Genomic DNA, 16,367 nt, shown 5'->3' with positions numbered 1-16,367 from the left:
TACGTTTCGTTGAATTGAAATATACAGGCAATATTGATTCAATTTTGGAAAATATAACAAACATCACTACTCATATTCACTTAATATTAACCCAAAATCTAACCTACCCATCATTCCATTGACAACTTTGAAAGAGTCCACAAAAATACTATGGAAAGGGGGTCTACGATGCTAATAAAGCTGAGAACCACTGCCATAGAGTACTGACAATACATACAAAAAAAAAACTTCCTTTCCTTCAGACTGATACAGTTCAACCTATTAAAAGAATTCTAACAAACCCACGAATGATTGCACTGAAGAAACAAATCGTTACCTTAACATCTGTGGACACATGGAAACCTTGCATATCTGAATCACTCGAGTAGCTATCATCTGTTGTTCCATGGAGTAACCGACCATTATCATCAACATTATATGCATTTTCATCAACAACTGTAACCTGTAACATAATTTAAGAATAGATGATGTGTAGATAAAAAATTATCCTCACAAGTTTATTATAACAAAAGAAGAGACTTTTCTTCCTATTATTCTTTCCTTCCTCTTTCGTCAACATTATCGTCGTCTTAATCATCACTTATCTTCAAGAACTGGATCCTTTTTAGCACATTCTTGTGAATTCCAGCAGAAAGTGGGAAAAATCTAAAAGTGATTTCTTTATCCATAACGTTTTTTTGTTAAGCTTAGAGGTTCTGAATATTTAATATTTAATTTACTGGTCATCAAAAGTAATCTAAAGCCATTTTGAAAGACATTATTACTTTATTACAACATGGCCATTTAAAACTTTTAAGTTTAGTATAGGGAAATCTGTAATAATCACAGAGAATCCGTTAATAGTTGGTACCTCTGCTAATACATACAGTACACATTTTTATAAACGAAAAAAAGAGAGAGAGAGAGAGACAGACAGACAGAATGAAATATATATACATACCAAATTGGGCTTGTTCTTATCATAATACGAAAATGTGACATCTGTGGGTGTTATGGGAGACACTGAGTCAAAACCCAGATTCAAGAAATGTTGTCGTATTTTAAGAGCCCTGTTTCGTGATTCATTTCTCGAGGAGATGCTGAGAACTCTGAAAGAGAGAATAATACGAAAATGCAAGCTTATGATTACCACTCTGCAATAATTTATAACAGAAAACCAGACATAATGGTGTCAGATGCTCTGAAGGAGTGTTTCTCAATTCCATGAATCACAAAAACAAACACAGGTTCTCATCTCCTGTCTTGTATAATTACACTACAACACATGATAAGATAACCAAATTTAGAAATATATGAAGAATTTTAGAACTTGTCTGTAGGTCAATGAATATTTCATGGTGTAACATTGCGGTTAGGATAAGGGTGTTTGAGAATAAGGTGCTTAGGAAAATATTTGGGACTAAGGGGATGAAGTTAGAGGAGCATGGAGAAAGTTACACAATGTAGAACTGTATGCATTGTATTCTTCACCTGACATAATTAGGAACATTAAATCCAGATGTTTGAGATGCGCAAGGCATGCAGCACGTATTAGCGAATCCAGAAATGCATATAAAGTGTTAGTTGGGAGGCCACAGGGAGAAAATACCTTTGGGGAGACCGAGGCGTAGATGGGAGGATAATATTAAAATGGATTTGAGGGAGGTGGGATATGATGGTAGGGACTGGATTAATCTTACTCAGGATAGGAACTGATGGTGGGCTTATGTGAGGGTGGCAATGAACCTCCAGGTTCCTTAGAAGTCGTAATTAAGTAAGTATAAAGTGCACTTATTGCAGTTAATAGTGAAATAAATGTGTCCGAAACCTGAAAAGTCATTTGTATACCCTGTTAGGACATTTCACGTAAAACAATACAGTGCAATTAGTGAGTAAGTTAATGTTAAGATTTCAGCATATTTTAGAATTGAATTAGCAATTAATTTTGTTGCCAATTTCTGTATCACATTTGCTTGAGGTGTACTGTTAGGGTTGCCAGATTGTACGTTTTTCTGTATTCTTACGTTTTTTTTTTACCTTAAAATATATCTTCTGTAATTTGAGGGTTATATACGTTTTTTCTCCTGTAAGATAATTATTTTCAACATGGAGTCTATCTGGCCTATATGCAGATGTGTATTTTCATAATGCTATGTGTGTTTGCACTGTTTACAGAGATTGTTAAAAAAACTAGATCTGATGACTTGTTAATGGTAATGATCTTACACCTTAAACAATAAACAATCAATTATATGCTGCTAAATCTCTGGGAAGTTCGCATACATCTTCTTTATTTTTTCGAAAATCTTACTTTTTTTCCTAAAACAAATCTAGCAATCCTATGTACTATAAGCAGTAACATGAGCTGCTGCGGACCTCTGGAAAAAGAACTAAACAAGAGACTAGTGAAGTGCTTTGTGTGAAATGTGGCATTGTATGGGGCAGAAACATGGACATTAAGACGAAATGAACAGAAACGACCAGAAGCATTTAAAGTGTGGACATGAAGAAGAAAGAAGTGTGTAAAATGGACAGACAAAATAAGAAATAAAGATGTGCTACGAAGGATGGGTGAAGAAAGAATAATGCTCAAATTAATCAGAAAAAGAAAAATAAATTGGCTGGGTCACTGACTAACAAGAAACTACCTACTGAAGGATGCACTGCAAGGAATGGTGAACAGAAAAAAATTCGGGGCAGAAGAAGATATCAGATGATAAACAATACAAAGATATGGATTGTATGTGGAGACTAAGAGGAAGGCAGAAAATAGGAATGATTGGAGAATGCTGCGTTTGCAGTGAAAAACCTGCCCTTAGGCAGAAAACTATGAATGGATGAATAACTTTAGTAAGCATTTATGCGAGGGCCTTTGCCAGTTAGTGCTGTAATATTGGAAGCATAATTTGGCGGATATTAAGTCAGGTAAATACAGTATATTTCTGTTGTTAGGAAATACAGTAAGAACCAGTGTACTCCGTGCAAGAGCCTACTTGAAAAAATGTTGTATTCTTGAAAGTTGTATTTCTTGAACAATAAGATATGCAGCAGCATCTCCACCAAGTACTATACTGTCATTATTCACTGTGCAATCAGCATCTCTACGAGACTTCAGAAATAACTCTCGATCCAAAGCAAATCTTCCAAGCAACACGCCTGTATAAAGTCAACAAGCATAATATGTAACAAACAAAAGCAAAAATCTAATGAGAAACTCAGTATTTGCCATGTACTGAAAAGGAAAATCTACACTTCATTTTGAGTCATATTTCTGATCACACGCACGCACGCACACACACACACACACGCATGCAATTTTCATTAAATTAACACTCAACAACGAAGCACATTCACAGAACACCAATACAGCATGACGAATTACTGTGACGGAGAGGCTAGCTGTATTTCGCACTGAGCTGTAGTGAATCGATACCCCCTCCCCGGTTCCCCCTCGCGCTTACCAGTCAAGATCGTAGCAGTCGTAACAGAAGCTTCTGCCACAAGCCTCGCACTGAACTCTCCATCCTGGAGTGACTGCCAACAATGAACTTAATATATGGAAGGATCAGAGAGAAACCAAGTGTTGCGATACATTGATATTACGAACTTATAGATCTGCTGTTACTAGGTACTATAGTAACTCAAATGTTTTGGGTAGGCTAAGCCTCAAAAGCCTCTTAACTTGGGAGAAGGCACATAGTGGGGAAAATACCGCACTTTGTTCCAAATCTGCACTACTTTAATGGCAGGAAACCTCTGACCTCCTCACTCTTCCATATCCTTAATTAGTGCCTTGTTGACAATTTGTGCACCTGAAATAATCAAAGTTGTGCTCTATTTCGAACAGATGCTTGTTCTTTTTATAGTGCGGTGTTTTTGATACCGTGTGCTCTCTCATGTTACAACATGAAAATGCATTCTCATGTATCCCAGTAAGGCTCACATTACACTAAATTGGCAATATTGTGATGGCGTGACTTCCCCACTCCATCATAACTTTAGAGCAGTAGTGTCAGAGTTGTAAGCTCCAATACCGGTTGTGGATCTAGATTGGAGCTTGAACTTGCTTATATCTGTGGAAACACCGGAGCACGAAACCAGTCTAGTGGAGCGCTCCGCTCCGTTTAGTCCCTGTCTGACATCGCTGCTTTAGAGCATTATTGACATTTTGTGTACTTGCAACACTCACAGCCATGCACTTATAATTATGTTCTCGTTCTTTCTTTATTATAGGACAATTCTCACATTATATAAATAACAGCTTACTATTCTGTTTTGTATTATTCATAAAATATCGATATATTATTTGTTAATTTTACTAGTTCTGTTAACTTAACTTCCGTAATATTAATTGAATTTATTGCGAAATGTAAAACATGTTATTTCATATTTTCTACATAATATTGTAATATTCATTTCTGCAGAATTTTTCTTTTTGTGTTACTTTATTTTTATAATAGCGCTATGATATTTTCCCCATTTGTATTTGAGATTTAATTTAACCATTGTGTTGTTGCAATTTATTTATTTATTTGTTTATTTATTTATTTGTTTGTTTATTTATTTATTTATTTATTTATTTATTTATTTATGTCTATAACAGAGCAAAGCCACAATTACAATAGACAGTATAAATATTTGCTTAGAACAAAATTAGAGATAACATGAAAAAAGAGATAAAACAGATACAAATGCAAGAAACAAGTGTAAATACAAATGAAAAATGGAAAAAAAAAACAAATAGATACTACCTAAATAAAAGACACAGATGTAGATATAAATGAAAAATACAAAATAAAAATAAATGAAAAATAGATGAATATAGATATCATAATCAAAAGATGTAAAATGTAGCTATAAATGGCAAATTACAGAGTAAGAAATAGATAGCAATAAAAATAGAAAAAGTAAATACTGTAATTAACTTCTGAAACAGAAAAAAATGTAATCAAATGTTTCAAGATTATATTATTAAAAATCTTGTAATGTATAAAATAAAAATAATATCACGAGACAAAATGCTCAAGCAAAAATCAATAAGTTGAGCTTAATAACATATTTTCAGAAGCGCGGTCTTTTTGACTGCATGCGCCTCCTCATGTTATAATGCGTATATGCCTTCTCCCGAGTTCAGAGCTTTGCCACTGAAAGATAATGGTGATTATGATGATGACGAAAATAATAATAATAATAATAATAATAATAATAATAATAATAATAATAATAATAATCCTAGAGATATTTGCTGTAATCTAAGCAAGTAAAAATGTCACAGCAAAACTACATATTATGCACTTATAAATGTGGATGATGGTGGTTGATGTGGAAGTGGTGGTGGTGATGGTGTTGACGACGATAATAGCATACTTGAAAAGAACAACTTAAAGGATCTGAAGAGATATAATGATTCATGAATAAGAAGATATTAAGTAACCATGTAAGCCGCCAATATTACTTCTACTACCGGTACTCTAATACTGCATCACCTCTTAACACTAGAAGTGAAAAAAGGCCGGATGAAATGTATAGCTACCTCCGAGAAGAGTCATGAAACAGATAGATAACACGGCTGAGAAGCACAATTTCTTCGTAACAAACTCACTCTCGTCGCCAAATCCACGAGATGTCTCTATACTGATCACACGATTCATATCTGGCAGCCACTACCCGAGACAACCACGACACACTGATAAAGCACGAGTAGCTTAGGTTCCATTTTACAGAAACGAGGCACTCTGAACTTTTGAAAGGGTCGAAGTGACACAAACAAAACTAAGGTTAATCTTTACTCCCCACTTTTACTGCCAAGCTGCTTCCTTGCCAATTTCGTTCAGCTCTTGCATAAACATCCAATCACAGTTCTCTGCTAAAATTGGATGTAAAATTATCAAACTGAAACAGTCTGCTGTAAACGTCACATACAAGTCGTCATCAGTCTCTACTGTCCTCGCCTCTGGAACCAAGTGTCACAGTTCCAAACAGAGTCGTCATTTCAGCTTTTGCTTGGACAGGAGCCAATATTTTTTTGGAAAGATCTTACAGGGTATATTGCGTGGTGTACTTCCTTCCTATTTCCTCTGAAACGAACTTTTTCCTACACAGCAAACTAGGGTAAACTTGACTATAAAGGGGAGGGAGGGGGGATTAAGCCATAACATCAGACGCACTAAACGTATTTTTAAAGTTCGTTATTTTTTCTTAACTTCTTAGGTACGGTGTTTTTTTATTATTATTTTAAGACATAATACCGTACATATCCAGTTTTAACTTCTTATACTACTGTACTTACAAATATCGCACTCTCAGTAAAATGCTGTTGTATGTCGAAAACCACATATTATTTTCGTAAAATTTTTTCAACACTGTTTTACTGGTTAGAGGCATGAAATTCTAATAATAAAATAGTAAATTATCAAAGGCTTTGAAATCTACTTATTAAAATATTTTTATGTTCGACTATGCCGAAATGTAGTAATTATACACCTGGTAGCAGTCCTTTAATGCATGTCATTAAAGTACACCTATTCATTAAAGTTCAAGTTTTCGATTATTCTCGGATATGCAATCGAAAGACAACGAGGGAAACGTCACGGAGGCTGGAAATCCAATACTGTCGCAGAAGGTTATGTTCTGTAACTATAATAATTAGCGTTAATTGTAAATAATATTCAAATAAATTCAATTTGTCATCTCGTTTTTCAATTCTAAATCAATTTCCAGGTTATATCAAAATTAGTTCATGTTATTCTCTACATTACATCAAGGTCAATGACATTATTGTTCTTCGGAAAAAATCAATACTTTCGCGTCTGCGCACATCTCACAATTCACGAGCTATGCACAAGGTCACTTCCGATCTTCAGTCAGACACAAATAAAATGAATACTTCTGAATAATTTAAAGTTAGAAATATGGTCGAGCATAAAAAGTCGTATGAAACTTGCCTATAATGGTAATTAAGACGCTCGTATGAAAATTATGAAACTCGCTTGCGCTCGTTTCATAAACAAACATACTCGCGTCTTAATTACTATCATTATAGGCTCGTTGCATAATGTACTATTACAGCAGTATTTTACTAGGAAATAGCATATCTTTACAAATCACAATTTTCGAGTTACAACACTATTTAACTGGGAGTGCGATATGTATTTACATGCACTTGCTGTAAATATGACGAAGGTGCGAACAAATGAACACACACAATTTTATTGATAAAGAAATTTTAAATAACAAAAAAAATTGTACTATTATTTACAAACGTTAACAACCACTAGGGTAGGTAATGTCTTGGTTTCATTTGAGCAGTCATTAACTAGCTCGTCTTTTATTTATTAAGCGCTTATACTGTAGAAGTGGAATATTTTAATATTAAAAGCGCAGTTCTAACATTTTTTCCTTTGATAGTACCACTCAATTATTAAGTTTTTTTTTTAAATATGAAAGTGTCGAATAATATAACAGTAGCAGTAGTGGCAAATTCAGGACATTTTCAAGAGGAGAACAAAGCAACATACTTCAAAAAATTTATCTGCTCTCATTATGCTAAAATACCTATAATGTTTGTAATGTTTCGAGGAGGTGCAAGTTGAAAGTTAAATCCATTGAAATAACAAAGAGGCTACATAGCCCATACATATTTAAAATATATAATCTGCACTCAAAATAGCAAATGCTCGTGTTTAGGGCAGTTTCAGTTACATAATATAATACTACAAGTTAAATAATATGATGAATGAATTGTGAAGAAGGGGGAGGAGCAGGCCCTCCTATTGACCCTCTCATAAATCCGCCAGTAACTGTAGCAATAATAGGCCAATAATAATAATAATAATAATAATAATAATAATAATAATAATAATAATAATGATGATGATGATGATGATGATAACAATGATGATGATAATAATAATTTATTTATTATTAATTCGCTTATTTATTTATATTTTTTGTGTTAGACAACAATAGTTGGCCAATAAAAGTCCAGCACAGTGATACGAATTATTTTAATTTACAAAAACTTCCCTCATTAGAGGGCTGTCACATGGACAAAGTGATATATATTTTTGGGGGAGGGGATTTACGATGGTTATTTAGTGTCTGAATGAAATGAAGGTGATAATACCGGTGAAATGAATCCGGGGTCCAGCACCGAAAGTTACCCAGCATTTGCTCGTAATGGGTTGAGGGAAAACCCAGGAAAAAACCTCAACCAGGTAGCTTGCCCTATACAGGATTCGAACACGGGCCACCTGGTTTCACGGTCAGATACACTAATCCTTTCTCCACCAGTCAAAATGATACAGACAACTTGAAAATTTTAAATAACATTACAAAGGTCTAATATAAAAATACAACATTATAGCTCTAATACGTAAAAGAATGTACAAAAAGTAACAGAAATTAAAGAGCATGATTTTCTTTTACACAAAAATATTAAAGTTGTAATGACTACAAATAATAAACCAAATAAGAGTGTTTCACATTAACTGTATAACAGTAAGCATAATACCCAATAAATAGAAAAACAAAGTTCACAATAGTTAATTTATACAAAATAAAAACTATCATAGCCTAAATTCTAATCAGTGATATAGTATGAAATAAAATAATACAAAATAACACAATATAAGTAGAAATTGTTTGCAGATAATAATAATAACAATAATAATAATAATAATAATAATAATAATAATAATAACAACAACAATAATAATAATAATAATAATAATAATAAAATACTAATACTGCCGTGACAATATTAATCTATTTTTCCTGTATCTACATAAAAACTGAGAAAAGGGAGCATACTAATACTGAGCCTGAGTTTTATTTGATTTTAAATTGCGTAGTTCTATAATTCTATGAAAGATGTTGTCTAGTGTTCTATCCTCGAATTTACTGATTTAGATAATATAGTTATTAACATTATGGTCTTTGATATCACTTTCTATACGGAGCCACCCTACCATGAATAGGAGGCCATTGCCCAATAGAGATCCACTGGCTATCTCATATATCTCTTGTGTTTTGAATGATAAAGTTCGGAGAAAACGTATGCCATCCAGTTTCAAACTTATATTTGAATCCTTGTATTTCTCATTCATGTGAATGCAGAGAGCCACAACTATAGGATATAGCATCAGCCGTTGCTGTTCTTACATCATAAGAAGTTATTTTTGGAAGGCGTGTGAACTAAGGAAAAACATCTGTTTTAAGACTGGAGCAGGCGTGGTTGTTTGGAGTTACATAAATACAAACGCATTAAATATTTCATCTACGTTTCCCAACTGTGCTGATTCCAAATTATTATAATTATATTATTCTTAATTTGAATTACACAGTCAGAATTTATCAACTAAACTGATTAATAAGAGTAAATGCATATCAAACTAAGAAAAAGAGCCGATGATAGGAGTACAAAATCAAAAGTGTTAGTGTTCAGATCAACGAACTTGAAGAATTATTAGTTAGCACAAAGCAGGGTTGATAAGGGTAAAAAATGAGACACACAACAGAATGTTGTAAGCAAATACAATCCTAATGTAATCAAAGTAATGTTGAACATCGTTTTCATAATCATTTATAATTTTCCTTCAGTGTAAACATGTTTAAATGCTCCCTGAACAATTAATATAAAAATTATACAGGGTGAGCCGTAAGTAATGTAATTAATTTCAAGGGGTTATTTCTTTGAGATACTACAAACAAAAAAGTTAAATACAACTTTGCTCGTTTCTGCTTCCTTTTCGAGAAAAAAAAATGCTTTATGTGAAACATTTCATAGCATATTTTGGGAAAGCCATTGATTTAATTTCCAATACGCACAGTCAATTTAAGAGAGCAGTGTATTATCATAATAAATGACTGAAAGAATTTTAGTTTTGTCCTTTACATGTGTAGAAATTTGATCCGAATAAATGTAAAATTTTAAAAGTCTTTGCAGAACGAAAAGTTCCATTTGTTCTGATCAAATGTCTGCACATTTAAAGGACGAAACTAAAATTATTACAATAATTTATTATCATGATACAATGCTCTCTTAAACTGACTGGGTATATTGGGAATTAAATCAATGACTTTCCCAAAACACGAAATGAAATGTTTCATATAAAACTATTTTTATCTCGAAAAGGAAGAAAAAACGAGCAGAACTGTATTAAACTTTTTCGTTTGAAATATCTCAAAGAATAACTCTCTGAAATTAATGACATTATTTACAGTTCACCCTGTATAATCATTTAAAAAAGAAAATGAGTATGTATGATAAGAAATTTTGATAAAAAGTTTTCGTACTGTGTCTTCCACCTGAACTATTAAAGGGGTAGTCCCTTCAAACCTGTGTGGTTAGACGTATTGCCATCATATTATTAAAAAAATTAAGTTTTCCTTTGAATGTTTTTTCAGTAATTTTTAATTCTATTTAAAGTAGCGCAACATTTATACTGTACATGAATGCCTAAATTTTTCTGTCACATTTCTATTTCTTGTGGACCGAAATTATTTCAGTAAAAATTTAAATTGTGTTTAGTTTAACACAATAATTATAAAAATGGCTACTGTCTTATTTTTACGCGTCCACATCTGTGGAGTAGCGGTTAGCATGTCTGGCCGCGAAACCAGGTGGCCCGAGTTCGATTCCCAGTCAGGGCAAGTTACCTGGTTGAGGTTTTTTCCGGGGTTTTCCCTCAACCCAATATGAGCAACTGCTGGGTAAGTATCAGTGCTGGACACTGGACTCATTTCATCGGCATTATCACCTTCATCTCATTCAGACGCTAAATAACCTAATCTGTGGATAAAGCGTCGTAAAATAACCTACTAAAAAAAATATTTTTATGCTCTAATTCCCATAGCTCTCTTAGTTATAGAGAGCGAAATTCGTCTTTAAGAAAGTTTTAAGTCTCTGCTTTATATCTCTATTGTTTAAACATTCTTGCAGACAGCATCTAACGACACGACATGTTCTGTTGCATAATTTCTTAACACGAGTTGCTGCAATTTCATTAGTCTTACCCCACAAATTTGCCGATACTTCTGCCAGACAGTTCCTGCAGTAAAGTTGATGCTATCTGTGGATTGGCATCGTGCTCAATTGTCTGCACAAGTTTGTTGTTCTGATCAATGCTTAAAAAGAGAACATAACTGACCACGAATCCAATTACAAAGCAGGTAACTCCTGAGAACATAAGGCTGGTCCAGAAGTCTTGAGACCTGTAGTTCTGTGGCCTGTTGAGGAAAAGAGTAAAATTATTGTTATTATAATAACAACATTATATCAACACGTTTCAAATAACGAATGTCAAACACAAAGATATCCAAATGTCGAATACGTAAGCTCTGGTGTACTAAAAAGAAAAGATATCATTAAATTAAAAGTAATTTAATATCATAAATGTTACAAAGCGATTAAAATAATGACTATATTCAGCAAAGGTTTGTCGGGTTATTCTAAAACTAATGACAGATTTGAATCAGTCAATTTAAAAGAGTAGTGTATTATGAAAATAAATAATTGAAAGAATTTTAGATTTGCCCTTTAAATGTGCAGAAATTTGATCCGAACAAATGTAACTTTTAATTCTGCAATAGTAATATGCGTTACAAGAGCGGTATGTTGACGTTTTCATGTTCGAGGAAAAGATTAAAAAAGCGAAACGTAGTTGAGCTTTTTTAATTTCCGAGAACATGAAAACAAACATACCGCTCGTGTATCGTACATTATTTTGTGCAAAGATCGTTTATTACATACCTGAAAGAGGAATTTCTAATTAGTTGCAATGAAATCTCCATCTTGGTTTCTGTTTAATGACGGCAACTTCGGAAAACCAAAATATCTTTCTTCAACATTGTTGCTATAAAATGTTTTCTGTGTTTACTATACTCCAGCAGGCCGTGATATACGTCTGTCTTTTTTTTTCCCCCAGTCTATAAATGCGAACTTAAAACAAACGGTAAGGTTATGTAATGATTTATTTTTCATTTTAATATTTTAACAATATTATTTATATAACATATTGCAGTAATAACATCGGCATCTGGAATCTTGTTGATTTTTTCACGGCTTTCTTAATGTTACTTGCATCAGGAATGCAATAACTTTTGTGGAGTAGTAGAGTTTACTTAATTTTTGCAAATATTTAAAAACAATAATTAACAGTGCAATTTAGGTGAAATTGCAGTGGCAAGTTTCCAATTTATAATTATTACTATGTTAAACATCTCTAAAAATAATATGTTAAAAGCCTAAAGCAGTAAAATGAATGTAGCGCTTAAGCGGTAAGAAGAGGGAAATTGTTATGTGTATTATGTTGGGAATACTGAATGTGGTATTTCATACTTACCGCGTATTGGTTTTGTGCAGAAAGCAAGCAAATACGCACGATCTCGCACAAAAGAATTTTACAATGTTACATTTGTTTGGATCAAATTTCTATAGGCCTACATTTTAAAGGACAAAACTAAAATTCTTCCAATCATTTATTATCATAAAATGGAGCGTGTGATAAGGGCTCACTTAAATTGACTGAGTATATATTGGGAATTAAATCAATGGCTTTCCCAAAACATTCTATCTGAAATATTATTTCATATAAAACAATTTTTATCCCGAAAAGGAAGCAAAATTGTATTAAACTTTTTTGTTTCAAATATCTCAAAGAATAACCCCCTGACATTAATGACATTACTTACAGTTGCCCTGTATAATATTCTTAGGCCTAGAAAAAAGAGGGAGAAGACTGTTCAATAACCTTCATAAGACACAACAGTCAAAGTAAGGATAAAAGAAGAAATGTCTGAAGGAAGAGAAATAGGGAGAGGAGTACAAGGATGTCCTTTATCACCTACCCAGTTCAACATCTACTTGGAGGATTTAGTAAAAAACAGATTCAGAAACTGGGAGGGGTGATAGTAGGAGGAAGAAGAATAAAGTGCTAAGAATTGCTGGCACTGTTAGCGAAGAAGAGACGATACTAAGGGATATATGTTAGTGAAGCTAATTGACACCTGTGAACAGTATGGAACGAAGATAAATGCATACAAGACGAAGACCATAGTTGTGAGAAGAAAAATAAAAAAGGTAAACGTACGAATACTAAATGCGGCAGCAGAACAAATGGAGTGTACTATAAGCAGTAACATGAGCTGCTGCCAGAAAGTCACGAGGAGAGCAATGACAAAGGAAGTTTTTAATAGAAAAAGGAGCATTTTCTGCGGACCTCTGGAAAAATAATATAATAGTGAAGTGCTTTGTGTGGAGTATGGCATTATATGGAGCAGAAACATGGACATTACGACGAAATGAAGAGAAGCGACTAGAAGCATTTGAAATGTGGATATGGAGAAGAATAGAGCATGTGAAATGGACAGACAGAATAAGAAATGAAGCTGTGTTGGAAAGAGTGGATGATGAAAGAATGATGCTGAAACTGATCAGAAAGAGGAAAAGAAATTGGCTGGGTCATTGGTTGAGAAGAAACTGCCTTTTGAAGGATGCACTGGTGAATGGGAGAAGAGTTCGGGGCAGAAGTAGATATTAGATGATAGAAGACATTATAGGCCTATATACTCGTATATTTTGCCGCGATAATTTTATTTTTCAGTACTAATTTTCCCTTTGGCCGTAATAGTGGGGCAGGGGGAATCTGTAATATTTACGGACTATCCATAACATTTGGCTTTATTGCATACGTAATTGATGTTCCACAAATTTATATAAAACAGATACACATATTATATTACTAACCATACCCGTGGGCTTCGCTGCACTTGTTAGAAATAAATATTAGTTATTGGTATTTTTTATTTTATTTTATTGGCTGTATAAACATCTAGGTTATTTAGCGTCTGAATGATATGAAGGTGATAATGCCGGTGAAATGAGTCCGGGGTCCAACACCGAAAGTTACCCAGCATTTGCTCGTATTGGGTTGAGGGAAAACCCCGGAAAAAACCTCAACCAGGTAACTTGCCCCGACCGGGATTCGAACCCAGGCCACCTGGTTTCGCGGCCAGACGCGCTGACCGTTACTCCACAGGTGTGGACTAGTTATTGGTTTAAATCTAAATACAGTTTTATAATTACGATACTTCATGAATAATAGATTTTTATATGTTGTAAGTCGTTTGCTCCAGAATCACTTCAAAGTTTCTATTTAAAACTATGAATGTAACTGTTATCATCATGCAATACTTTCTCGAGTTGTACAGTCAATTCTACTTTTAAGCTTGATACTATATTAGACCTAATAGACAATTGATCAGCGTCTTACTCTCAGCTGAAAGAAGACTTCCAATTAAGTGATAAGCCTATGCTTGAACTTCAAATGATGGCATAGAACTGACTTTATGTATTTCTTTTGTACCAAATGGTGCCACATGAAGTAAGGTGTTGTACTGTCTTATATTATTGAAAAATTGTGTTGATAATAGATTTACTCTGATATAAGTAAGATTTTAATTCGTAGCCTAAATAATTTTTTATGTTGACCTCACTGTGCATCTCTTTTTTCTTTATTAAGGTTACTTATACACGATTTATCATCTCTGGTCATGTTGCGTGTTAGAATTTGTGGATATACCAGTAAGCCATTTTTACTATTGTTGAGTTCGTGTTTCTATTGTATATTGTAGATGGCTTGTGTTCATGTAACTGATTATAGATTTTGATCGATATTTTTGGTATTGGTGATTGAGGCGGTAATGAATAATGGTATGTAAATTTCCAATTTGGCATTTGCCTTTGTGACCAAGGGAAACCATGAAAATCCCGTCAGATTGATCGACCAAGGCGTTTGAACCCGAGACCTCCTGAATGCGAGTCTCAAATGCTGTCTGAGCCAATTCGCTCGGTTGTGCATCATATAAGTTAAATAAAAAAAATGAAAATGAATATGGTACATAAATATTATTTTAAGAAACATACGAAACGAATGTGGGTAAATTATGAATGAAGGAACGCCATTTCGTGACACTTTGTAAAATGACTCAGCTCCAGTGAGCTCAATGGTAAAATATTAATTTTTACCCCATAATATGTGCTGTATTTGTGGTCCAGGGAAAATACTCATCTTTACGACAAAACACGTAAAAATACTATTATGTTCTGTGGACAAAAATAAATTGAAGTGTATTAAAAATTAGAGTATTTTATTGCGACAGAATATCAAGTTTTCTGTGCATAAGGAGCTATTTTAATCCTACGTCAGTACTCAATTCACTCAGGAGTTACCGTAATGGAATATAACATTACATTCGTCTAGAGTAACTACACTTTCAAATAGTGAAAGAATTATTCAAATCGGTTAAGTAGCTTCTGAGATTATTTCATACAAACACACAAACATTCTCTATACATTAATATTGATAAACATTTATATATTCCATCATAGAATACATATCCGTATAAAAATAGTGTTAAATGAATATCTTCCATTTGTTGTGCAAGGCCGCCTTAAATAGATGCAGTCATTTGTTTTCATTTCATTAACTTATAGCAACTGGAGGCTTGCCGCGCAAAATAGAAATGACTGGAGGCAGAAAATCAGGGAGGCCAAAGCTCGAACTTGAGCCAGTTAGCCATTAGATAGATGGATGGATGGATGGATGGAAAGCCAGCAATGATAAAACGCATTGTTATTTTAAAACTCGTATATCTCATTAAATATTAGTCCCAACAAAAATTTTGCGTAAAATAAAACTTATTGAAAACCATTTTTAAAGAAACTTTTGTAATGTAGCCTAACATTTTTCGTAAAAATTAATAGCGAGATATTTCGACTTATTTAATTCAGGCGACCTTATAATGCCCCTTTTGAATAAAGTATTTGGAATGCCATATAGCCTAAAATCTAAGTTAGAACTAACTTAATTTATATAAGCTTACCAATTTTCATAGAAATCGGTTCAGCCATTATCCAGTCAGACAGAGAAACAGAAATTAAAAAAAAAAAAAAAAAAAAAAAAAAAAATGCGATTTTTGGCCTGAGGATGGTTAATTATACATGTTAACACCAATTATTTTTGGAAAAGCGAAAAACCGGTACAGATTTATTATTAGTATAGGCTAAATTGTAATAATTTCTAATATTATTTTTATTAAATTACGAAACTTGACATTTAAAATTGATTAGATGCGATAATATATCAGTAATTTATTCATAATGAGGCTCTTGGAAGAATCCTATCACTTTAATGCTTTGCTTTAGTCGCTCAATGACACATTTTTCATTACTTGCAACTGTAATGCCTGTAACAATAAGGAACAAGAGATCGTCTACTCTTTTGCCTGGTCAGCAGTACGAATTTTGTTGAATTTACAACGAATTAAAAGTAGAAATAGCTCCATAAAAACTTTGTACTAATTCATTTCCCTTGTAAAATGTTTT

General features: G+C 33.2%; 1 protein-coding gene across 1 annotated transcript in view; it reads right to left on the bottom strand.

Annotated features, from left to right (window-relative positions):
- LOC138704563 (N-acetylated-alpha-linked acidic dipeptidase 2-like) overlaps nt 1–16,367 on the bottom strand; it is a 42,777-nt gene that overhangs the window by 24,523 nt on the left and 1,887 nt on the right. The window contains exons 2-4 of the mRNA XM_069832597.1: nt 10,996–11,208; nt 941–1,088; nt 317–442 (exon numbers count right to left, since the gene is read on the bottom strand). Coding sequence (XP_069688698.1) covers nt 317–442; nt 941–1,088; nt 10,996–11,208 — 487 coding nt within the window. The remainder of the gene's footprint in view (nt 1–316; nt 443–940; nt 1,089–10,995; nt 11,209–16,367) is intronic.

Source organism: Periplaneta americana, chromosome 8, assembly GCF_040183065.1.
Source record: "Periplaneta americana isolate PAMFEO1 chromosome 8, P.americana_PAMFEO1_priV1, whole genome shotgun sequence".
NCBI lineage: Eukaryota > Metazoa > Arthropoda > Insecta > Blattodea > Blattidae > Periplaneta > Periplaneta americana.
The sequence above is the reverse complement of the archived record's forward strand: the minus strand, read 5'-3'. Positions and strand labels throughout refer to the sequence as shown.